This window comes from Centroberyx gerrardi, chromosome 12 (genome assembly GCF_048128805.1).
Source record: "Centroberyx gerrardi isolate f3 chromosome 12, fCenGer3.hap1.cur.20231027, whole genome shotgun sequence".
NCBI classification, from domain to species: Eukaryota; Metazoa; Chordata; class Actinopteri; order Beryciformes; family Berycidae; genus Centroberyx; species Centroberyx gerrardi.
Genome location: NC_136008.1, coordinates 17,742,951 through 17,767,917, shown reverse-complemented (window position 1 = coordinate 17,767,917; position 24,967 = coordinate 17,742,951). Strand labels below are relative to the sequence as shown.

General features: G+C 42.6%; 4 protein-coding genes across 5 annotated transcripts; all 4 read left to right on the top strand.

Moving 5' to 3' along the window:
• The first annotated feature begins 203 nt into the window (after positions 1–203).
• On the top strand, positions 204–9,804 carry wdtc1 (WD and tetratricopeptide repeats 1). 2 transcript variants are annotated; one of them, XM_071901629.2, is made up of 16 exons: positions 204–333; positions 909–1,044; positions 1,540–1,623; positions 1,773–1,819; positions 2,174–2,285; positions 2,398–2,585; positions 2,713–2,895; positions 3,101–3,195; positions 3,345–3,460; positions 3,558–3,633; positions 3,751–3,844; positions 3,979–4,149; positions 4,262–4,497; positions 5,171–5,336; positions 6,138–6,330; positions 8,062–9,804. In XM_071901629.2, the coding sequence occupies exons 2-16, from the start codon at positions 979–981 to the stop codon at positions 8,257–8,259; spliced, it is 2,025 nt and encodes a 674-aa protein (XP_071757730.1). In that variant the 5' UTR covers positions 204–333; positions 909–978; the 3' UTR covers positions 8,260–9,804. The 2 variants fall into 2 exon arrangements, with proteins under 2 accessions (XP_071757730.1, XP_071757729.1); XM_071901628.2 differs by having other exon boundaries at positions 5,168–5,336.
• Positions 9,805–11,693: 1,889 nt separating this feature from the next.
• On the top strand, positions 11,694–13,943 carry LOC139913571 (transmembrane protein 222-like). Its single transcript, XM_071901625.2, has 6 exons — positions 11,694–11,811; positions 12,102–12,186; positions 12,508–12,539; positions 12,689–12,785; positions 12,972–13,102; positions 13,810–13,943. Exons 1-6 carry the CDS (start codon positions 11,702–11,704, stop codon positions 13,895–13,897), a joined length of 543 nt encoding a protein of 180 aa, XP_071757726.1. The 5' UTR covers positions 11,694–11,701; the 3' UTR covers positions 13,898–13,943.
• Positions 13,944–15,552: 1,609 nt separating this feature from the next.
• On the top strand, positions 15,553–17,255 carry LOC139913570 (trophoblast glycoprotein-like). Its single transcript, XM_071901624.2, has 2 exons — positions 15,553–15,821; positions 16,101–17,255. Exons 1-2 carry the CDS (start codon positions 15,562–15,564, stop codon positions 17,077–17,079), a joined length of 1,239 nt encoding a protein of 412 aa, XP_071757725.2. The 5' UTR covers positions 15,553–15,561; the 3' UTR covers positions 17,080–17,255.
• A 1,180-nt stretch (positions 17,256–18,435) lies between these two features.
• Positions 18,436–22,827, top strand: kdf1a (keratinocyte differentiation factor 1a). The gene is made up of 4 exons (XM_071901637.2): positions 18,436–18,757; positions 19,121–20,181; positions 20,662–20,736; positions 21,985–22,827. Exons 2-4 carry the CDS (start codon positions 19,140–19,142, stop codon positions 22,068–22,070), a joined length of 1,203 nt encoding a protein of 400 aa, XP_071757738.1. The 5' UTR covers positions 18,436–18,757; positions 19,121–19,139; the 3' UTR covers positions 22,071–22,827.
• The last annotated feature ends 2,140 nt before the right edge of the window (positions 22,828–24,967 follow it).

The following is a 24,967-nucleotide window of genomic DNA, read 5'->3' as shown; positions in this document are numbered from 1 at the left end:
CGTGTACACCACTTTTATTTTAGGTTTACAGGCGTTTCTTTTAAATGTAATTTTTATCTTCGTCGTTACTTGACAGTAACTAAACCAGGTTACGACTAAACAAATTCAGGATTGACATTCACAGAGAACTATACACACGTTCCCTACGTAAGTGATTCTCAAAACCATCGCGTGACTCTTTTCACGCAACTAGATATTCTCTGTGGGAGGGTTCTGTTCAACTCAGAGAAGGTATTACCGAGAATCATGTCAACAAACTCACATAGTGTGTGATATATCACGTTTATTCAATGGAATTTTCTTGACAGAAGCCTTTCGAACTCAAGGACAGTGGTGAGTAGTCATACGCAGTCGTAAATCATAATTACGCGAGTCTACCTGAAGTGGCCGTTTTGTTTAGCTAGCAAGCTAACGCTAATGCGCTAACGCCAGCTACTTGACAAACGACAGCGCTCTAAAAGGCCTGATACATAGGTGGCTAACGGTTCTAGCAGCCTAACAGCGTATTAATGTTTGAATGCAGGTTGTCTTTTGGATCAGTTAGTTGCGTGTAACACTGACAGAGCTGCCCACGTCAGCTAGCTAATAAACTCGCTTGTTGTTCGCTAACGTGAGCTAGCCCACTCACTGTCATTTCAGTCTTTGGCACTCTAGCTAGTAAAGTCAGTGGTCCAGCTAACGTTATCTGGCAGGCTTATATGTATCAAACAGCTGGTTTCAACAACACATCTCGTGAATTCTGTAAACGCCAGCGACCAACGACCCAAAACCTTGTCTTTACTGTTGTCATGTAATTGAAATATAACCAGGGTAAAAACCCTGCCATATGCCAGGTGCACAGCGTCCACCGTGTATTATCCTATACACGGCACCTCTACTCTGCTTTAATGTTTTCAACTTCATTGCAGCCTATTCTCCGAGAAGAGTAAATGTCATCTGAGCTCTGACCCCTGGACCCTCCACCCTAGACCCTACTTTATGATTTGTGGTGAGGCCATGTCTGCTGTCAATATCACCAGAGATATCCTGCACAGACAGATCAGGGTGAGTAAACAAATGCCAGAGCATCCTGGTGGCTGGATCTGCCAGTGCAGTGACAGGCTTATGCTACACTGTCACACCTCTCTCCTCCCAACACCCCCTATCTCTATACAGTGCGTTTCTTTAAGAACAAAGACAGTAAATACTAAAAAAGAGTGGAGTGTTGCCTCTGCACAGAAAATAAATCAACATCTTTTTACTTAAATCCAAAACTCAAATACCTTGTAATTCAAATTTGGACAAGTCAAATAAGCATGATGGAAATTCATTCAAGACAAGAATGACAAGCAAGACTGCCAATACTTCTGTACTCTGTATTCTGATATGTGTTCAGAAAGAAATCTGTTCTTCCATTTTACAGACACATTAGTGAGGATACTAACTTGCTAAAGAAACAGGCATTAATTGTCCTCTATGCGAAAAACATGATCAATCTCAATGATGCCATGTGAGGTGTTTTGGTGAAGAGATGATGGAGGTTTTGATTCATGTCATCAGGACAAGAGAGCGTTGAGCTTCCAAAGGTTCTATCATGTGACCGATCCCTTCATCAAGAGACTTGGACTGGAAGCTGAGCTTCAGGTGATTGACAACTTAATGTGTGTATGAATGTGCTGAGAGAGAGAGAGAGAAAGAGTAAGTGTAAGTGAGAGAGAGAATGAGAGGATACTTCCATCTGTGTATTATCTCAAAATATTTTTTCTGACAATTTGTATTGATTGTGTTAACAGGGCCATACTGGCTGTGTGAATTGCCTGGAATGGAATGAACGAGGAGAGTAAGTCTCATTCTTCATTGAAGGTCTTTGCAGAACATGGTTCATATGGATAAACCTTATAAGAATTGTATTTCTGATCTGGTATCACTGGTCGGGTTATATGACCAGATAACATTAAGGGGAAAAAATGCTCTCGGACCAGAAATCCTATTCTTAGATGCATTAAACATACAATCCAGGTCCATAGGTTATTACTGTAATGTATAAAATAAAATTATGAGGCAAGTGCATTCAATGAGTTGGCTATTGCACATCTTTACATATGTCACGCTAGCAAATTTTAAGTGGCAGGAGCATTAAAGAGCCTCAACAAAATGTCTCTTGACTTATCCTGGTCATTCTGTTTATATTCAGTCTACTGGCCTCGGGCTCAGATGATCAACACGCCATTATCTGGGATCCATTCAAACACAAGAAGCTTACTACTATGCACACAGGACATGCAGCAAACATATTCTCTGTGAAGGTAAGATGGAGGCTGAATGGCAGGCAGGAAAGGGGTCTGGAATCTTATAAAATGAAAAGAAGTGCAGTTTCTACTCATCACTTTATCCTGGTGTATTTGTCTGTCCATACAGTTCCTCCCTCACTCCGGGGACAGAATTTTGGTGACGGGTGCAGCAGACACAAAGGTCCACGTGCATGACCTGACAGTCAAGGAAACCATTCACATGTTCTCTGATCACACTAACAGAGTCAAACGCATCGCAACGGCACCCATGTGGCCCAATACCTTCTGGAGCGCTGCGGAGGATGGCATCATCAGGTCAGAACCCAGGGATCAAAAACGACATTACCTTGTTTTGTATCATTTTTGTACCCCAAAACATATCATAAGTCTGTTTGTTAGTATGTCATTCTTAATACGTTCACCTCCTGCTTGTCCCCTACAGGCAGTATGACTTGAGGGAGAGCAGTAAACGCTCTGAGGTGCTGATTGACCTGACTGAATTCTGTGGTCAGCTGGTTGAGGCCAAGTGTCTCGCTGTCAACCCACGGGACAACAACTACCTGGCAGTGGGGGCCAATGGGCCCTTTGTACGCCTCTATGACATCCGGATGATCCACAACTATAGGTTGGTCCTCGCTGCCTACTTTAATATTAAAATTGAAGTGTTTGACCAAAAGTCATGTATAATTTTCATACCATGATTATGATGATCTAGCAGCTATGGGCTTTCACTTAAATGTCCTGCATCCTCCTGTCCAGGTTTTGACATACACATGCACAGCTGGGAGTTTAATGATGGGACATGTTTTTCCTCCTTATACCTCATGCAGGAAGTCTATGAGTCAGAGCACATCGGCAGCGGTGCACACATTCTGTGACAGGCAGAAGCCCATCCCAGATGGAGCTGGGCAGTATTATGTTGCAGGTACATATGTTGCTGTATTGTCTGAAATTTACTCCATCTAACTGTATTGTATGTAGCATTGTGAAATGTACAATTTTCAGAATTTTCGGAAAGTGACTCTCATGGATTTGGTGGAATATCACCTTCTGTTTGGTCCCCTCTACTTTCAGGGCATCTGCCAGTGAAACTCCCAGACTACAATAACCGCCTGAGGGTCCTGGTGGCCACCTACGTCACCTTCAGCCCTGATGGCACTGAGCTGCTTGTTAACATGGGTGGAGAACAGGTAATGCTTCTTAAAGCAAACAGGGATTAGTGTCTGGAATTCTCGCTTAATATCTGGTTCAACATTGTACTGTTGTTTGCTAATTTCTGTCCTCTAGGTGTATCTATTTGACTTGACATTCAAACAGAGGCCATACACCTTCTTGCTTCCAAAAAAGTGCCAATCATCAGCAGGTAGGAATGTGCCATCTACATTAACAAAGCTTACTGTATGGCACCTCACTTTGAAGTACATAGAGGATGATGCATGTATATCTATTGATGGTTTCTGGAACTTTGATATCCCAACAGATGTGCAGAATGGAAAGACAACCAATGGAGTATCAAATGGAATCCACTTGCCAACCAGCCACCTTAGATTAGCTGAAAGCAAGATCTGCTCTAGGTAATAACTGTATTTTCACCCTGCCAACGGCTGCTTTTACCCACAAACTGACTGTAGCAAGGTTTGAGCTTGCATACACGGGGGTCATTCTCAAAATATCTCTCCTTTCCTCTGCCCTCTTCTCTTTCTTTTAGTTCTGGTGAGCTCCCCCCTCACTTGGAGAGGATAAAGCAACAGGCTAACGATGCATTTGCACGGCAGCAGTGGACACAGGCCATCCAGCTGTATAGTTTAGGCATCCATCAGGCCAGCCGCAACGCCATGCTGTATGGGAACCGAGCTGCAGCCTACATGAAACGAAAGTGGTAGGCCTCATCTCGACTCCTAAAGTTTTACCACAGCAGAGAGTTGCTTCGTCATCTTCTCTCAAAGGCTATAAATGGAGCTATCAAGTGTGTGTTTGTCTGTGATTCATAGGGATGGTGACCATTATGATGCCCTCAGAGACTGTCTGAAGGCACTGACTCTCAACCCCGCGCATCTGAAGGCTCATTTCAGGCTGGCACGCTGTTTGTTTGAGCTGAAGTATGTGGCTGAAGCGCTGGAGTGTCTGGATGACTTCAAAGGGAAGTTCCCAGAGCAGGCGCACAGTAGCGCCTGTGATGCCTTGGATAAAGACATCAAGGCTGCTCTCTTCTCCAAGACAGAATCAGGTGGGAGAGGGTGAAATAGTGCTTGGTTGACAGGCAGTGGCCCTCGTATGTTCAACACAGTTTGATCTTGAAATAAACACGCACACACCGCAACCACCACCCTTTTTTGGAACTCATTTGAACTCAAGGCTACTCACAAAGTCTGTATACTCAGTTGGGAGAGTGAAACAGAGAGTTTCATATAGCCTAAACCAAAGCTTCATTAGGTCTAGAAACGTATTATCAAGTATCTCACCTCATCTCACAAATGTAGCAGGCAGTTTAATCACTAAAAAACACAAAGCTCTACAAATGTCAGGGAGACTTGCACTTCTCTTCACAAATGCCAATCATCATGTTGTGTTCCATTAAGTTGAAGCCCTTGTGTCCTGTGGATTTCACTAAATGGCACTGTCAAATCTGTCTGTGTTATTAGACGTGCTCACAAACACAAACCTTACATTGGGTTTTTGAAATATAATCCATGTGTACACAATTGTCACAAAGTTTTTAAGGACTGTTTCAGTGCTCAAATTCTAACATTGGTTTCACCGATGGTATGATAAATAAGGATATTCACTTTTGCTTTTCAGGATTACCAGACCTACTATCTCAAGCACCCTTTGTGCAATTGTACATGTTTACGAATGAACCCATGGTAACAAGTACTGCTTTGTTTTGTTATCTCTAGCAGAAGATAAGAAGGCAAATAGCTCCATTCGGTTCCATTCATTCAGCAGGAAAGAGTCCATCCCTGAAGATGAGATAGTGTTGAGAGAGCGTAGCTTTGACTACAAGCATCGTTACTGCGGCCACTGCAACACCACCACCGACATCAAAGAGGCCAACTTCTTTGGAAGGTGAGTAGATCTCATGCTCGGTTCCCAGAGGCCTCACTAGGGGGCAGTCAGGAGCGCTGTGACTCTGGAGAGAGAGTGTGAGATTACACACAGGTACAGTACCCACAAGTGGATCACAAATATAGATTGGAAAATACCCTGCATATATGAATATATACTCTAGGTATTTACAAGATTTTGTGAATGGTCAAAAGTTGAAAATGTATTACTGTGTTAAAAAATGTCCACCTTAATGCCACTGACACCTTACAATTCTATACAGGTAAATAAAAAAAAAAAGGGATTTCCACTGACTGAATGTTGTTATAGTGTCTAGACACTGCAATAATACAAGTCAACTACATAACTGCAACTCGAGTGTGCTTCTGTGTAAACATTAACTGCCTTGGGATGAGCTTACTAATTTTTCAGTCAATTGAAATGTAGCACCACTCCCAGCAGGCCATAACAAATTACCGTGAAGCACTAGTTGATTTTTTATTTTTTATTTACTCAATCACTCAACAAAAGCCTCACTTCTCTGTTGTTGCCGCCACAGTGTCTCAACTTGGTAAACGCCACTCTTGTATGCTGCACCTTTTTAATAATTTTATTTATTTCAAAATTATTGAAGGAGTTGTTTTTAAGCACTGAACTTTCACACCAAGCGGAGCAGAGTTTGACCCTGGTCTCAAACCTGATTTTGACTAGGGATCCCCCCTCTCCCCACCCTCCCATTTCCTGGGTCACTTGGCCAAGTACATACTGTAATCATACATTCAGAGATTGTTTTAGGTCTGAACGTTTGCATGTCCTCTACAGCAAAGGCCAGTACATAGTCAGCGGCTCAGACGATGGCTCCTTCTTCATCTGGGAAAAGGAAACGACAAATCTGGTGAGGATCCTGCAGGGGGACGAGTCCATAGTCAACTGCCTGCAGCCCCATCCCAGCTACTGCTTCCTGGCTACAAGCGGCATCGACCCTGTGGTCCGACTATGGAACCCCAGGCCAGAGGTAAACAATCTGTTTCTCTCCTCTGTGTATTGTGATTTTGTTTTTTAAGGAACACGCAATATAAACTTTAGTACTCACAAATGAAAATGGAGTAAAGTATAAATGTAGGTGACCTCATCATTTGGGCAACAGTAACTGCATTACTGTCATACTGTGGTATTTTAAGGCTTGCCACAGGGTTGGGAAAATTACCACAGTTACCCTGCGCCAGAACAGCTGTTTGTTTTGTTTTCTGTTTTGTTTTTTCACTTTTTTGTTGTCCTTTTTTGTATTCCCTCTCTATCTGCCACACTCTGTTGAGACTCCTTTACAAATTGCAGCGAGCTGGAAAGATCCCTCTGACGCTGAGCCTATTGCTCAGTTTTGTCCTGTTGTTTTATTTTCAAGAGCCTATAGTAGTCATGAAATGGCCCTAGTCTGGTTATTTCCTTTGGCTCTATCATCATTATCATTACAGGTTCAGGGATTTTGGGCACAGTTTGGCTTTGAGTTCCACATTTTACATAACACTACAAAACAACCTTCACTCACATGAACAAAAAAAACCTAACAAACAGTGTATTAGATATAATTTTCTGTTATAAAATAGCATTGATATTTAGATTTTTTTCCCCCTAACTCAAAGTGTTATCAATAACATTTGGCTGACACCGCTGGACATATTAGAGTAGAATTGTGGCCATAAAAGCACAAAATGAGAATATAATTAGACCCTGCTGATTTTATTTTTTTAAATAATATTTACAACTCAGAAAATCTTGCCGCACTCAACACACTTAACCTCTCCAAGTAATAGAACTGATAAAGGCCAAGATGGCTGAAACACATCACTGATTTGTTGAAAGTTGTTTTGTTCCAAATAATCTGAACATTAAATATTTAACACAGGCAGCTGCTTCACCTCCTCCATTGTGGTTGCATGTGCAGCCCTGTAAATTAAATCAGAGTAATAAAATATAACGCAGGTAGGAAATACAAGAATGTCGATGAATAATATCAGACTGACAGTATTGCATCCAGTACATTTCCAAGTCCAAATAAAATAGGCTTCCAGATTACTTCACTGAGAAAATATTTTAGGCCCATTCAAACTTATCTTATGATACTTATGAGACTTGTATTGGTGCTGTATTTATACAGAGCATCAAAATGTTAGCTATAAGAGCCTCATATCTTTTCCAGTGAAATACTCCTGCAGAGCGTTTAGCATTACATGTTTTACTTTCTCTGGTGCAGAGAATTCTGTGCCAAAGCTTTGAGTGCCTCAGACTGTGATCTGTACCCTGTGACTCCCTCTTGTGGGTGGTTCTGCCTTCTCCCTGCAAAATAATGCTTGAGGCGATACACAATTTATGTCAAGTTTTATTCCACAACAATTTTGATAACGATTTATTTAATTCGATAAGCGTGGTCAACATGTTTGCCTAGCAAAGAACACAGAAAGTAACCGGGAGATCCAGCGTCAGATTAGAGTGAAGAGAATGAATCATTGAAATTTTACCAACAAAATAGGCTTTCGAGGCACATTTCTAGACAACAAATGCGCACAGTTCAGAAGCATTCTTATGATTAGTTCTCATGTATGTTAAAAAACAAAAAAGGCTATCTCACTTGCCCCTATATTCACAGTTTTGGCAGCAATAGGGTTTAGTCTGAGTGAAAATCCTATACCATTACAGCTAATTCTATATCATTCTAAACCTTGCTCCTCTCTCTTCCTTAACAATCCAGACGGAGACGGAGAACGGGCGCGTGGTGGAGGACATGGAGGGTGCTGCTCAGGCCAACCAGCGGCGCATGAACGCCGACCCCCTGGAGGTAATGCTGCTCAACATGGGCTATCGCATCACGGGCCTGCGCGGCGTCGGCCCCGAGGGCTCGGACGACGAGGACAGCTCAGAGGGACAAGTGCAATGTCGGCCCAGCTAAATAAACCCTCAAACATTCTAATAGAATGGAGGTAGGAAGCAAAGCACTCTCCCAACTCCCCACGTGTGTTTATGTGTGTGTGTGTGTGCGCGCATGGAGGGGAAAGCACCATAGATATTCTGTTTCAATGTTAATTTCCCCCCCTAGCTGAAAGAAGCATTGATTGAGTGAATGTCATGTCACATCTCTGCACTATGCACCACCCTCACCTATCCTGAGAGAGGATGGGTGGAGACCACTTTGGGGAGAGGAACCCATTGGGGGGGTGAAGGAGACGCCCCTCCCACCCCTTCAAAAACACCGGCAACACCTCAGCCTCTCCCTCCGCCCCGCGTGGTTGGGGGTACACCTTTTGAGGAGAGCACCTTCCACGTCACTCCCCAATTTCTCACGAAGGAGGAGGAGTCGAGCACTTAACCCCTCCTCAGGTTTGTGTTGGAGAGACACACTAAACGTAGAAGGAGAAGCCCGCGGTTCGGCTGACCTATTTTCAGGTCCGAGTGTGGCCCCACAGTCACACTGTCCTCCATGGAGGATCAGATCACAGACCGGAAGATGGTGCTTTGTTGCGCCTCCTGTCTGCTCCACGGTTTGGAGCTTAAGAATCACAGTGCCCGCTCATCTCAGAAAGGCTGCACACCCAAGTCATTGATTCTGAGTTAGACTTGATCATCTTTTCATTTGGAATTTCGGTCGCAGGAAGAGTTCACGGGAAGCCTAGAATTAAGCATCACTCTCTAAGTCTTGAAAGTTGCAAGTGTTGCTCAAATTAATTGTGTGTTTATAAGATTGCGGCTTTGTTTTTGTTTTTATTTTAAAACCCCGTCTGACAAAACAAGCGGTTTCTTCTGTCAAAGGTTTGTCATCTTCTGTGATTTGAGTGGCCAAGGATTAATGTTGCGTTTGTTTTATCAAAACATACTTTTGGCTTTCTTTACTTCTTTTAGTTAAGAGGGTTAAGTTTTACTACAATAGTGTGTTGACAAGATCGACAATATATTGACGAGGAAACATTTGTAGATGGGTAACTTTCTATTACAGGTTTTTGGTATAAGTACACTCCTGTTCATCGCAAATCAATGGGAAACGTTTGTTTGGCACAGAGGGAGTAGCTTGAGTCTTAATATCACACAGAAATGTCCATTGGGGCATAGATGCTAATTGACGGTTTATGACAACTGGGAGCATTTTCAGCTTTCCCATGGAGCAAATCTAAGTATTTGGTGGAGATGGGGTTCCTTCCTAATAGCACTAGTCCTCTGCTGCAGTCAGGCGCTGGAGGAGTCCTGCTTGTATGAGGCTTCTCTGATCATAGTTATGGGCAAACAGGATCAGGAATCCCTTCCATCCTTTGCCCAGAGAGCGGCTCATTGGGCCTTCTTGGTCCCAATTAGAGTAAATGTAAGGAGTCCTCAGCAACATGCAACACTAGGCTTCCATGTGTTTTTCTTTGTTAAATCATTTGAGATATTCTGTTTATTTTTCTTTGAGGAATCCTGTAATAACATTTGCTGCAGACAAATAAAAAAGAATAATATTGTTGAACACCTTTGTTGTCTGTGTTCCCTCTCTTTGATTGTATCACTGGTGACATTGGTGATGTCTTTGTCCCATGGGTGTACAACTTGCACCACACCTACAGCAGTCTATTCCTATGCTATGCTTTGCTAACTAGGTTGGCAAGATGCAGGTGAGGATGTCCCGGGCTACAATATGAACTCTCTGGTATCCTTTTCATTAATCAATGTCTTCTTCACTCTCTGTTTTTGCTGACTGTTAGGCTTTAAATGTGAGCACAGTACATCACAAGCGTGAGTAGTAAGGGGATTTCATCACACGGCCCACATACACTAATGAGGTGACCCAGCTTGAGGAGAAATGGGGGTTTCAGTGATAAAGCACATGGCTGACTGAGCCTGTCGAGCATGGGCGCCACATAGGGGTGAAAAGTTTGGAAGGTTCCAAGGGCCCAAAGAGGCCATGATTTATAGATATTACTGCTGGATAAATATTTGCTAAAATAATGTTTCTGTTGTGTTGATTTAAACAAATGTCCTTAAATATAAATAGCCATTTATACAGTGAAATTATCATATATCATCATGCCCAAAATATCCACAACTTCTAACACCTGGTATGTAAACAACACTAAGTGTCCCCAGTGGTGGCAGGGCCTTTCTGGTGTGTGGATAATGGACTAGCGCCTCCAGTAGGCCTACTTCCAAATGTTTGACATCTGTGCCCATGGCCCAGCTCAGAATGGTTTAGCCCGGCTGTCTGTCCTGTCTTTTCTGCGAGAGAAGCGACTCTGTCACATCAGGGACAGAAAATCATACAGCAGTAAGGAAGGGTTATAAATAAGTACAATTGCCACCAGAAAAGATGAATTTACTGCCCATGTTAGGTTAATTAGGTCAGAGACTATACAGCTATAGCTAATGTGCCTCAGCTGAATTGTAGCTGTTAAGAAGGCTTCTTTCTCATTAAGCTAAAATGTCCCAGTAGGTTCACCGCCACCTGATGAACAAGCTCCAGCAGCTACAGATGGAGGTGAGTTTATTGTGAAGTGAGTATAATTAACGTGAGAAACGTTGAAAAAAAACAAGATTTTCCTCAGATTAAATGAGTGTCTCGCAGTAATATGATTTGTCGCCTTTTTCATATTAATAACAATTAAGCAACGCCTGTCGTTTTGCTCATGCATTAACATAATATAATAGGCTATATATAACATAAACGGATATACATGATTTTTGTATTATCTCATATCTGTTAAAAGTATTTCGATAAAACATAAAAAAGCTTGCAAAATGCTTTCTTTAGGATATTGCATAGGCTAATATTCCCTCTGAAGAGCACATAATCGTTTTAATTTGACATCATTCGTTTTAATTTGACATCTTATGATGTGTGTGTGTGTGTGTGTGTGTGTGTGTGTGTGTGTGTGTGTACACACTGTGTACTATCGTCTAATCAGAACACATTTAATACGTGTGTATTAAATGTGTTCTGATTTCTTCTGGACGAAGGTGTTGCCAGCCTATCGTCCATAATCACAAGACAAATTAAATACAGTGCTGTGAGAAAATGTGTCAATTCTTGTAAATGTTGGCTATAAAGTTTTCACATCATGCATGCATGAATGTGTTTAATTGCATAGATATTATCACTATCATAAAACTCTATCTAAATATATATAAAGTTTTCAGAGTTTACAAACAGGGAGCATCTATTAAGCTTTTAATATAAAAATTATGATGACAAAACTGCAGCACTCATCAACGCATGGTAAACAGTGTCGTAGCACTGATGCGCAAGTAAACTGTGTTCTGTTCACTGAACGCAGTCGCACCCATCCGCATGATGCGCAGATCGGTGACGGAAGATACGCGTTTCCGGTTTCGGTTTGACGCTGTACGTCACAGGCTGTCAAACTCCAGTGATGGCGGAGGCAGACGACATGATGAACTACCACGGGGGATTTGAGAAAAACGACAGAAAAAACAGCCGTTACCCGTATTGCGTTGTTTGGACACCCATTCCTATATTATCGTAAGTAGCTAACATAATATTTCCCTGGGTTTTGTTTCTGTTGGCAGCTTGCTAGCTAAATGTGCCAGCTAGCTGCTCAGCCAGCAGCCTGTTATTTTGCAAACGTCACATCAAATAGATTTACGTTAGCCGTTAGCTGGATTTCAAAGACCATACTGATAATACAACCATGTATTGCCTCCTGCAAAGTAGACACTGCCACATCTCATTCACTCGGCTAAACCATCGAGTAGCTATACAAATTATTTGACACATATCGATGTTTTTATTTTCTGCTCGGTGCATCACAGGTGGCTGCTGCCCTTCATTGGTCACATGGGTATATGCACCTCTTCTGGAGTCATACGGGATTTTGCAGGATCATACTTTGTCTCGGTGAGTGTCGTTTTTGCACGCATTATGCTTCACAAGATGCAGCTAGCGTGTAATGGCTTAAGAGAGTCCAGTGAGATAGAAATTAAATAGAAACCAGATACCAAAAGCTTTAATCTGAGATGTCATGCTGGTACAGAGTCAGACTAGAGCTGCTGAATTGATAATGAATGGGATACTGAGTTGTGAACTCCAGCTCCTGCAACCTGCATTTACTTATTCTACTGTCTTTAATCCTTCATCAGCTCTTTTGTTACAGCTCTTTGGTCACTCGCTCTTATTCACTGGTATACCTTGTTAAATGTTTTCAAATTGTATTTTCAGGAGGATAACATGGGCTTTGGTAGACCAACAAAGTAAGTTGATGAATAAAAATCTTACTAGATATTGTAGTAGCGTTTCAAGAGGTGGGTCATACTAGATAACACCGTACGTTTAAATTAAAATGTTGTTGTTTTTAAATAATGAAATATTGTTAAATATTATTAAATATTCTTTTGCACAGGTATTGGAAACTTGATGTGGACAAGGTCTGTGGAAATGGTCCTGCAACATGGGACAAAGCAGTCCATGATGCATCTGAGGAATACAAATGTAGGCCGGTATGACGAGCATATCTCATATACAGACAAGACAACAGTGTCTATTGGCACATTGTTTAGAAAAAATACTTAATTTTTATGTCTTGATCTTTATTTTTATATTTATTAACTTATATTTGCAAATGTGCGTATGTATACACCTGTATTCATATAACGAGGACTATTTTTTTGTTTGTTTTGTGTTAGCACAACCTGTGCTGTGATAACTGCCATTCCCATGTTGCCATGGCACTCAACCTTATGCGCTACGACAACAGCACATCCTGGAACATGGTTAACCTCTGTCTGCTGTCTCTCCTCCACGGAAAACACGTGAGGTAAGCATTGTAGCTTCAGCTAACAATTTGTATTACCATTCTAATTACAGTGACTGTACTTTCTGGTGAGTTTTCTTTCAGTTTGCTTTGTTATTGTGTTATTGCGTGACACACGGTTAGTGGATCATATCTTTGTGTGGTTAGCACAGGGAAAATATGGATACTAACAATCTCGGGCCAAACACATGCCTGAAGCACCGCTAAAGCATCTCCATCGCAAACCTTTATTGGATGCTGGTACTAAACATTGCGAGACATATGGCTGAGAGAAACCCCCTCATTATTCTCGGCTGACCCACATAGAGGAAGCTGTCGTCACAGTTTGTGCTGCCTCTGCATTATGCTCCCAGGGCACGGAGTCTTTAAACAGGGGGGAGTCGTGTAATTCATCATTGACAGCGGCGCTCCCCTCCAAGTCACCATTGGAGGTCACCTCTCCACCGGGGCTCCCTGCGCTGGGAGGGTGTCAGGAGAAGGGGTGGGGAGGACAGTAGGACACAGGCTGGGGCGCAGCCGTGGGGAGAGGGGAGCGCTGCACCTCTGGGAGAGGAGACATTTGACCATGTGATAACTCAACACACCTCCTGTGTCCTTGTCTGTCCAAAGTATATAGGAGAATGTGTTTTTACCCACACACACACACATACAAAGTCTAGGTTTTCATGATTGCTCTGACACGCATCCGCTGCCCTCTCTCTATCCTTCAGCTGTGCGGCGTTCCTCAAGACCTGGCTGCCCTTCTTGATGCTCTCCGGTGCCGTCGTCACCTTCATCCTCACATTCAACCTGCAGTAATCCTTAAGGACAGGAGGGGATATATTGGGATGACACATAGACTTTTCCTGTACTTTATATAGTTTCATTGGCTGTTGGACTGAATGATCTGTTTGGGACACTCCTTCATACAGAAATACACCAAATGAAGGACTTCACCTTCTCCAGTGAGCAGGAGGGTATTTGAGGGGAAAGTCCGGCTGCTTGTTGGTAATTTTGAAATCAATAATCAAGGGATACTTTTACAGTTGAGATTTTAGGGGTTATTTTTCTTCACTGAGCATTTATCACACTGGGAGAGGCCGTTTGCCCTTGAGCATTCCTAAAATGGCTGGTTAGCATTCCCCATTGAAAGCAAGCTATTTTAGAGAAAACTGATGGGCAATGGAGAGGCTTTTCACACCAGATGTGATGTGTTTGAAGAAAATGACAAACTAAGATTTTAAATGTCAAAGCATTCTTTAACAAACATATTATTTCTTACTCAGTTCTGAAAGCAATTGAATGTGATTCTCCTGTTGGCAGTTATTTTCATAAAGAGTGTATTATTTACTTTTCATTTAGTCTGGTGTGTAAACATCCTATCTGTCAAAGAGCACTAACACTGTTTTACACAAGAGGGGTTCTTTGTTGTTTTCGTTATTGTTATTATGAAGATGTCTACAATTAATGAAAACACCATGTAAACAGTTATTCAGTTATGCTGTAATACAACTTTCCTGATGCTGGATTACAACAGAATAGAGCAACTTTTCAGAAGAAAAGAAACTGTTGAGTTTAGTAAGGTATTTGTCATGAACTGCAGTGATGAATGTGCTTTCAAATTGGCTAATGTACATTTTCAGATAAATAGCAACTCTATAGCCGAACAAAATGCATAGTAAATATTATAATCCTATTAACTGCTACCAAAGAAAGAATAATGTAGGACCCAAATGTGAAAAACAGTGGCATTCTCTTTTAAAAATGTCTCCCCTATTCACTTTCCTCTGGTGTATAAAGACAGATGTTGATTTGTTTGTTTGTTTGTTTTTTTACATGAGGTGATGATTTGCTGTCCAGACAGAACTTCAATGCTTTTGAAATGTGCATCCTTACACTGGGTTGTTACTGTAACTCTACTGAATTATACAGATTGCAAGCAATACTACACTACAGTATTATTATTTATGAACAACATGCATTGTGTTTGTTTTTGATGTTATGTATTCCAAATGAATATTATTATTTTATACACCTGTCGTATCAATTTACTTGTGTTTTTTTGTAACATGATTCAATTTTGGATGTATCCTGTACAAAGCTTCTTTTGTATTTCCCCATATAGACTGTGGTGTAGGTCACAGGCTGTGGATGCCCTACTGTACCTTTAAGAGAACCACGTACCTTTTTTCTGCACAAGATTCTGCGTGATATGAACTACCATCAATTTACTGGAACCTTTATTCCCAGAGTAGAGCAGATGAGGAGGGACTGATGCTGAAGCGCTCTTTACCACCTCTGTAGTATTTGAGTTGGTGAGAACAAAAGCTTGTATCCCTAGAAGAGGTTTGATAACATTTAGAATTTGACTTCTTTGTTCACCTAGACTCAAGGTTTTTTTTTTCTGTCCTAATACATATTCTGGATTTTTTTTTTTACTCTTAAAGAAATACTCCTTGTTGTTATTGGGCTACAATTTAGAGATGTGTATTTTTGCAGTCCGCATGCTTTTGGGTGTATTGCTTTGTGCACCATACCAGTGCTCGGAGTGTCCTTTTGGCTGTGAATGTTTTGCTGTCACACGCACAGTGAAATGTGTTTCTAAGGACCTGCGCGCGGTGCCACCAGGTATTCCAGGGTATGCAAGGACTGTCATTGTCACAGGGAATAATGTACACTGGATTGGACCTGATTCATTTACAGAGCTGGAGAATGTCACCAACCTCATTTTAAGCAATAATAGGTGAGGATATCATCACTGATCTTTGTTCATCTCTGAAAATATATCTTGATTCTAATTTAAACCATATTGGGATAATATGATTAACTTCCTTGATGTGCATCTAAATAAATAAATACAGCATAATGTGTATTTCTGTGGATGTGGGTTACTTTCATCTGTTTACTTGGATGTAATCACTAAAATTAGATGCATCAGTTATTTTTTACTGTATCCAAACATGAGAATATTAAACATTAAATGTCTAAGGACAAACTTTACAGTGTGTAGCCGTCTTCACAGGATTACAGAGGTGGCATCCCACAGCTTCTCTGCCCTGACCAACCTGCGCTTTCTGGACCTCAGCGGCAACCAGCTGGCACTGATCCATCCAGAGGCTCTCAGCATCCCTGGCAGTCCCCTTCAGGAGCTCAACCTCAGCCGCTCGCTGTACAACTCCACCTCCCTGACAGACCTCACTACTGCACTGCGCTGGGGCGGCCTGAGGGGGCTCCTCCGCCTGGACCTCTCTGGAAACCACCTAGCGCTCCTGCCCCCGGGGATGTTCTCCCATCTTCCCAATCTGCAGCACCTCTTCCTTCCTAACAACTCTCTGGTGGCTATCTACAATGGCACCTTTTCCGGCATGAACCATCTGGAGGTGCTGGACCTGACCCACAACGCCTTCAGGACATTCAGAGCCGATGCGTTGCGAGAGCTGGGGAGGCTGGGGAACATCCGCATCCTGCTGGGCCACAACCCCTACACCTGCTCTTGTGAGATCCGTAGCTTTGTGGCCTGGCTGAATACTTCCAGGGCTCAGGTGGCGGATGTGGAGACTGTGAGGTGCGCCTCGCCAAGAGGGTTAAGTGACGCCCGGCTGCAAGGGCTTGGGGTCCAGGCCATTGGGTGTGATGTTCCTGTCCAAGGAGAGGTGACTGACCTCACCCTGCAGACGTCTTACGTCTTCCTAGGGCTGGTGCTGGGGTTTGTGGGCATGGTCTTTCTCTTTGTGCTCTATCTCAATCGCAAAGGTATGAAGAAGTGGATCATTGAAATGAGAGATGCCTGTCGGGACGTGCTGGAGGGGTATCACTACCGTTACGAGATCGACTCGGACCCTCGGCTCGGCCACCTGTCAGGAGACGGCTGTGGGGGAAGGATGCAAGGACGTTTTGGGTTAGCTCCCTCGCCGCAGCTACGGCCCGACACCTGTATGGTTCAGATGCCCACAGACACTCAGCTCAAACAGGTGACTACCTCGCCCCCTGTGAACTTATGACCACTCTCTGTAGCTACAGTAGTCGGACAGATATGACATAGATGTGAATGTGTATGGTGTGTGCCATTAAAGGTTTGCTGATTCTAAGAGTTCATTTTATGTTTGAGCTTCCAGGCTCCTTGTACATACTGTAAATATAACTTATTAAGCTCATACCTTATAAGTGCCTTTTTGTTTCTGAGGCACTGCAGCATTGTCTTCATCCTTTTGTGGGTCTTTGTTTTGAGTGTTGATATCATCAGTCTATTCACAGCATTTTTTTTATAAAGATACATAGACTACATTCGAACCTGATAATGGACAGTGAACTGCTGCTTTTCTACGTTTTTGTCAATTATGGTTCTCTCCTCTTTGGTATGAAGTCTTTGAATATGTCTACATACTCCAGAATATTGTTCACTTCATGGCATGGGTAGTGCATGTTGACCTAAAATATTTTTAATCCTTAGAGACCCAGTAGATTTTGGTATAGCTCTTTATTAGAGAGAGTATGCTTCAGTAGCCTATAACTAATGTATACAGAAAACAATCCTTGAATTAAATTAACCATATTTACCATGAAATGTAGAATTTATAATGTAATCTGGAAAATGTAATATTAAAAGGTTTAGATATTAATATTATATGAAACCTTGAAGTTACTTTTGCTCATGACCATGATATTTCTATTATCAATATTCAATAAAATCTTGCTGTATTTCATTTCCTACTGCTTCTATTTCATTCTGATTACAGCGAAACCACAACTTACTAGGCTGCACAAACTCATATATTTCTCACCTAATGGGCCTACTATTTCAAATCTTCAAAGAGTGGGTGATTAAGTGTTTCCATAGAGGGAAAAAATAGGACAGAATGAAAGATGTTGGTTGGAAAAACACCTGCTGGCTCTGCAGCTGTGCACCTCTTTCTGTCTCTCAGACCTACTGTGTGTGTGTGTGTGTGTGTGTGTGTGTGTGTGTGTGTGAGAGAGAGAGAGAGAGAGAGAAAGAGAGAGAGTCAGATATGAATGAGGAAACCCGCTTTCCACAACGCACAGTGCAAACTAACACCATCAGCTGTTCTGTTAAATCTCATGGTCCCAAACTACAACCAGGCTACGATGCAAAGCCAAACAAGGACGTCCAGTACACAGACGGATGGGTGATGAGCTTTGGCTGCAACTGTTCTCCTCTTAACTTTTTCCTTCTTTTCTTTACCCCCTTTTTTTGTTTTTAGTTTTCTTTCTCTGCTTTTTATTTATTTTTCTCTTCACTGTCCTCTTTCCTTTTTCTTTTATTATTCATCTTCTTCTTCTGCACATTTATATCCGCCTCGCGTGACGTCACGACTCACCTGTGGGTGGGTGTAGGATCTGGGATTAGCTGTAGCCGCAGGTAATAGCCAAACATTGGGAGACTCTCGGTAACTCAACACTGTGAAATTCACCAAAAGGAGACGACACGAAGGAGATGAGTTGGGCAGTTCGGTCGTGGCGCCACACCTGAGATTTGCAAAGGGTTGTTTTTTTTCCGCGGACCCGAAAGAAATCACCTGGAAAGTTCAGCGGTCGAAAGCTTGCTTTCTTTCTTTCTCTCTTTCAAGCGCAAGCAGAAGAAAGTTTTCTCTCTGAGACTTCCGTGGTTTTATCGCAGATCTTATTTGGGACAAAACAACCCAAACTGTTGACTCATATGCGGTAGGTGAACGTGTTATACCGTAACTGAAAATAGGTATACGTTGTTGAATGAGATATTGGCTTACCTGAGTCCTACAGAAGTAGGCCAAACAAAAGCTTTTTGGGCGCGACGAGTGGGCCAAATTATTATCAGGCCAGCACTTTATGCAGTTACTGCTGTATTTACATTCCCTGACTTGAGGGGGAAATTAAAATTTGACAGGAACTTGACAGCAGAATGGTTTACTCCATGTTATTATGTCTTTCAGGCAGGCTATTTTTAAAGTGCCACAGGGTGTTTATTGGCTGGTGGCCTATGTGGCTACAAGAGTGGAGGTTTTAACACCTGGTTTGCTATTTCCAAAATTTCCTCTTCCACACCAGGTGTCAGGCATTCTGAGCCATGCCTGGCCACAGCACAGGGGCTCCCCAGGCGTCCCGCCACCACAAGAAGCACACCTCCAGCTCCAGGGCAGACGGGTATCGACAGAGTCGGACTATATCCAGGGAAAGCACCACCAGCCAGGAGTCCTACAAGGACGCTCACGGGGAGCACACGCACGAGCCCCACGCCGAGCACTCCCGCTACTCGGAGGCCAAGCACAGCCGCAGGGGCCACCCGCGGAACGGCACCGGACGGGGGTCAGAGACTATAGGTTTCATTCCTGGGTCGGCGGATAACACACCCACCAGCAGACATGCCTGCGGCTCCTGTGCCTCCATGGGCTGGAGTGGCTGTAAGGCCCTTATCTGCTGCGTGCTGACCTGCGGCTTCTATGGCAGCCGAGAGCCCTGCCTGCCCGTCAACGAGAGCTCCACAGACCACCCCTCCAAAGCGGGTAGCGAGACCCACCCGCCCAATGGCATGGCTGTGTCCAACCCCACCTGCGGCATCCCTTTAGAGTCTAGCAAGTCCGCCAAGCCCTCCAAGCTGCCCACCAGCGACAGCTTCCGCTACCCAGATGTGCGCATCGCAGGTCAGACGGTAAAGTATCCGTACTCTGTCCCCAAACGGACCCGTACGACCGGCAAGGGGGACAGCCAGCGGCCAATCAGCAACACCAGCCTGTACTCCCGGGACGACCCCGACTTAGACGACCTGAGCGACACGGGTACAGATATTGACTCTCTTATCACCAAGAAGCTGCTGGAGCTTTACGCCCTGCACCAGATTGACCAGCTGGCCAAGTGCACCTCTGACTCCTCTTTCTCCCGCAAGACCAACGAGATCAGCGAGCTCATCTACAGCATCGCCCAGGACTACAACCTGGAGGAGCAGGAGGCCGAGTGCAAGCTGGTGCACGGCGTCATCCGCATCAGCACGCGAAAAGGCAAGAGGAACAAAAGCCACCAGTCCGCGGTGCAGCGTCCCAATGGGAGGAGCGACGGGACCCTGCCTGACAGCGGCAATGAGACCATGACCAACACCTTCATGAGCAGTGACAGTAAGATTTTAATAGATGTCCTGCCATGTCAGACCAGTTTATTAAACTGATCAACATGAATAATTACTGCAGTATAAGTATTTAGGCTATAACTTTCGTAATACAATACAAGATATCCAGTGACAACACTTTCCCCCCTCCTTGCAACATACCAAATACACCAGTCATGTGACCAGTGACTCATGGTGTCTGTTGGAACGCCGTTGAAGCTGTTTTGTTTGTTTCACTGTATTAATCCCCCAATACACAAGGCATTTTAGAGGCAATGACATGAGGATAACGATTATCTGGGGCAAGTGGAAACGGGTACACAGAGTATTCTACAAACATGCATTGAATAATAGTAGGGGGTCACCAAATTTAACTTTAAACTGCCAGTGTATCGTGGCTATCTGTAATTTTGTGTTGATTACACCACCTTGTTTTGTTCAACCGCCTTGTCTGCTTGTGTTCATTTTCTCTTTTTGTCCCCTGCTGCAGCGCCTGAGGTGAAAGTGTCAGAGCAGACATCGTCAGACGAACTGGCGAGGAAGATGAGACACTACAGTGGGAGAAGTAAGTACATGTGGGAATTTTCCATAACGTGCGCTCCAACACAGTTTTGGGTCGAAACACGAGGATGAATGAGGTATTAAGACTTGAATCTGATTCAACATCAATCAGTGTCTCAGTGTACATGTATGATTTGTGGTTTAAAAAAAAAAAGTACACTTCCAGTCAAAAGTTTGGACATGCATTTTTCTTTATTTTTCACATTTTAGAATAACCGTAAAGACATCAAAACTATGAAATAACACAAATGGAATTATGCAATGACCAAAAAAGTGTTAAACAAATCAAAACTATCTTTTATTTTAGATTCTTTCAAGTAGCCGCCCTTTGCCTTGATGGAGAGGCAAAGTCTTTGGAAAAAAATTCATACACAGGCTTCACTATTTATATTTGTCTAAGAAACACATTTCAAGCATTTAAGCATAAGCCTTTACATCAAAATGGCTTTAAGATATTGACAAACATAGTACATTCAATCAGGTGTGTCTAAACTTTTAACTGGTAGTGTACCTCATAGCAATATTAATAGAGGAGTTGATTGTGCTGATTAGAGCCCCAGTTCTATTTGTCCTGCTCATTGAGGTATAATTACTACTCTGGCGAATCGGTCATGAGTCTCTGGGGCTCAGTGCTCACGCTCTATTGTACCTGCTGCAGCTGCAGGCGTTTTCTCACCTCCTCTCTGCTTTCCAGTGGCATACCAGGCTTTGATGGGACTCCTGGATAGTGAAAGCCCTACATTCCTGCCTTTTCTCTGTATATTGCAATCCCTTACTCATTAGCTGCCTCCTCCTCTCCTCTGCCACCCTACACCCACCCATCACCCCGCCCCGTTTCCCGTCTAGCTCAGGGGTCGTACACCAGCGGATCAAATCACATTAAATATATGCCACATAATGTCCCATGGTTTATTATGTCATTTTAGTGAACAACTTGGGTTACAGATGGATTACTGTGCAGCAGCCTCTTTTTTTTTTGTGTTGTTCAGCGGAGAGCCTGTTAAATAGGAGGGGGTGTCCTGTTACATGTCTTTGAATGAGGGTGCACCACATTATGTTTGCACATCTTTCACATCGCGGCCTGGGAATGTGCCAGGGTCCCGGGTTAAACTCTCACAACTGTTTTATGCCTCGCAATTTGTGCACGAACCATTTAAGTGGGCCATCATCCACTGTATTGGCTAGTCTAGTTTCTGCTGTTTGTCTTCTTTTCATCAATGCTTTTCAGTAAATAATGCCGTTTCTCTCACAGTGTACTCCTCCAGCACTGCCACAGCCTACTCGCCCTATCTGCATGAGACCGAAACGGACTCTTCGGGCGCTCCTCTGCTTCTCTGAACGGCTGCGCAAAATCAAAAGTACCTAAACTGACGACAAGGGATGTAGCCAGCTAGATGGACAAGTTTATCCTTCTGCTATCATTTGTAATGCTGTTACTGAGTGGAGCACCTTTGCACCCCCGGGCGGTTTCAATTCTCCTTATAGTGGTCCTGCTTAATGTTTGATGTTGGAGTGTCGATTCAAATCCACGGACCTCTGCGTGACTCGGAGATGGGACATCACAGCATGTCTAGCTGGCCCCCATCTCTCCAGCAAATGGTCTACTTCTGCACAAACATACAGGAAACAAAGATGTATTTTTTTTTTTTTTTAGATGGGGGGGGGGGGGGGGGGCAATGGAAGTTTTTATGTATTTGTTTGCCATGTTTAAAGTTGTTTTCAGACTTGCATTGCTCTATAACGCCATGTTGTAAAAAGAGACATGACTTACACTCCATGCAATTTTAGCTCAGGCCAAAGGAGCGAGTCTGATCCTAAAACATAACCGTCCTCATTCTTGTCTGTGTGATTGTTTGTGCAGGTGATTGTGCCTGTGTGTACGGGCTTCATGACCCCCTGCCATTTAGACCTGAACACTTTGAGTATACTGCTGTATTGTTAAGCCATATTTTGATGTACATATTTTTACGTCAATGTTACTTCTTGGGCTGTTAAACCATTTGTGGCATTTGCTCACTGTTTTTTTTGTTTTTTTTGTTTTTTTTAAATTCAATGTTAAGTTTTATTTTTACCAAAATAAAAAAAAAAATCTCCATGCCTGTTTTTACTGTCCTATGTATATTCAATAAGGGTCTTATTGAAGTCTTTTTTTCTGTATAGTAATGATGTTTAAGTTGTCTAGTTTTCATTTTGGCCATAACAAAAAAGTGTAAAGTTTCAAGCTTGGAGAAGTCCTGAGTGAACAGGCAACATACTGTCACACCAAACTTTCAGCAGTCCTGTCTTCACCTCTCTTCATCAGCCAATCTAATATACTGTTTCAATACAAAAAAATCTATTTATCTTGCATCACACGATTTGCTCTGCCACATAAACAAGTCTGCCAGTTTTTCTCTTAGCAGGTTTGTGTTTCTACCCTAGTTTCCCTCTTTATCTCTTGGATTATTGTTGTCAAGCTCTTCTCCCCTAGGTCACTGTGTTGTACCATGCAGGCTTTTTCCGCCCTCAGCAAAAGAAGGAACTTGTTTGGCTGGTTCTGACAAAAAGGAAATAAAATCCTGGGGTTTGTCTTTGTCATGTATTACACAGCAAAGAAGCACTGGAGAAAATCAACCTGATTTCAGGAACTGCTCTTTGTATCCTTAAGTCCCGTGTTGATTCAGAGGGTTAGGGTTGCACTCGGCTAAGAGAATGTATATTTGGAAGTTTAAAATCAGTTTCATGAAGGGCAGAATGTTTTCAACCCTTCAGCCGTCATCAGTGTCTAATAGATCTACTTCAATGCTGAATAGGATACCTTTAGATAACAGGTCCATCCATTCACCTGAAGTACGACATTCTCACACATGCTAAGTCTTTACAGAAATCATATAATGCACCTATTCAGTGAGCACCAAAGACCAGTAAGGAAAATGTGTTTAGCCAATAATTTGGTGTGTATTGATGGATTATTTATCAACTATTGACTGTTTTATGAACAGCTGGTCACCTTATGTGTTTACCATCTTAACCTTTATCAACAATATGTTATATATAATGCTATTTTTTGTTCAGTGAATATGTAAGATAAGATAAGATGCACTTTATTGATCCCCTAGGGGAAATTCGGGATGTATATTATCTATGTTTTTTATACAAGCCTAACCAATGTGGGAATATTCTAATCAAGCTAAATAGATACACCTGTCATCTACAGGTGTACTATTTAGCATAGAAGTAGAAATCTTACATACAAACACTGATGAATGTTGTCAAGAATCTCTTGCAGGATTGAAACATGCTCTCAAGTGACTGCAGTCCATTTCCTTTGAATAGACATCCTGCCTCAAGATAACCCACCAACTCATCTGAGCCCATAGCGACCCTCCTCCCAATTAACTGAAGTCCTTTGTGCCACATGTGGATCTTCTTGACTTGATGTGTGCTGTTTGTGTTGTGCTGCAGTTATCCAGTGTAACCCCGTTTCCGCTGGCTTTCTGCCCCCACCAGTACATTCCTGTTTTACCTGTATGAGGTGTCGTGTAAACGCTCACAGTTTCACAACTAACATACCACAGGTACGGACGAATCAAAAGGACTTGCTCCATATCAAATGGCCCAAAGAATATTTCCTTGATAGTCAATGAATCGAGATTTTTTTACACAATTGATTTAGCATTCACACTTTTCTTCCAGTCACCGTTGCATATAAAAAGTTGTTATGATGCATTCTTATATAGATATTTTATTTTGTAGGGTATCTTTCTGATTGTGGTTAACAGTGTTGTATTTTTACACAGAAAGAAGAAATCCACTTTTTATGCCTCAGTCCTTCCATAGTGTGCTTGAGTAAACACAAGTGACTTCTAATAATTAACACAAGAGGGAGACAAAGCACCACTAGAAAAAAAAACAACCCACTGACCTACCATTCATTCTTCAACTTTATGCCCATAATGGAAACAAATTTGGCAGTTGCTGCCGTATTCCTACAGAAAGCCCACTAGTTATCGATACTTTAATGTAAAGCTGGATTCTTGATATAACTTCCACACCTTTTTTCCAGTCATGTGTCTGTGCTTGTTTGACTAGGAAGTCTGCAGGCCAGCAGCCTAACAGATATCAGGGAGTTCAGCACAGGGTGCAGTGGGTGAAAAGCCAACTGTGCAAATGCACCAGTGAAGTAACCACTGACATAAAACACTGATGGTTAACTTGGCTTCAAACACATCATGGTCAAACAAGAAACAGGAGAG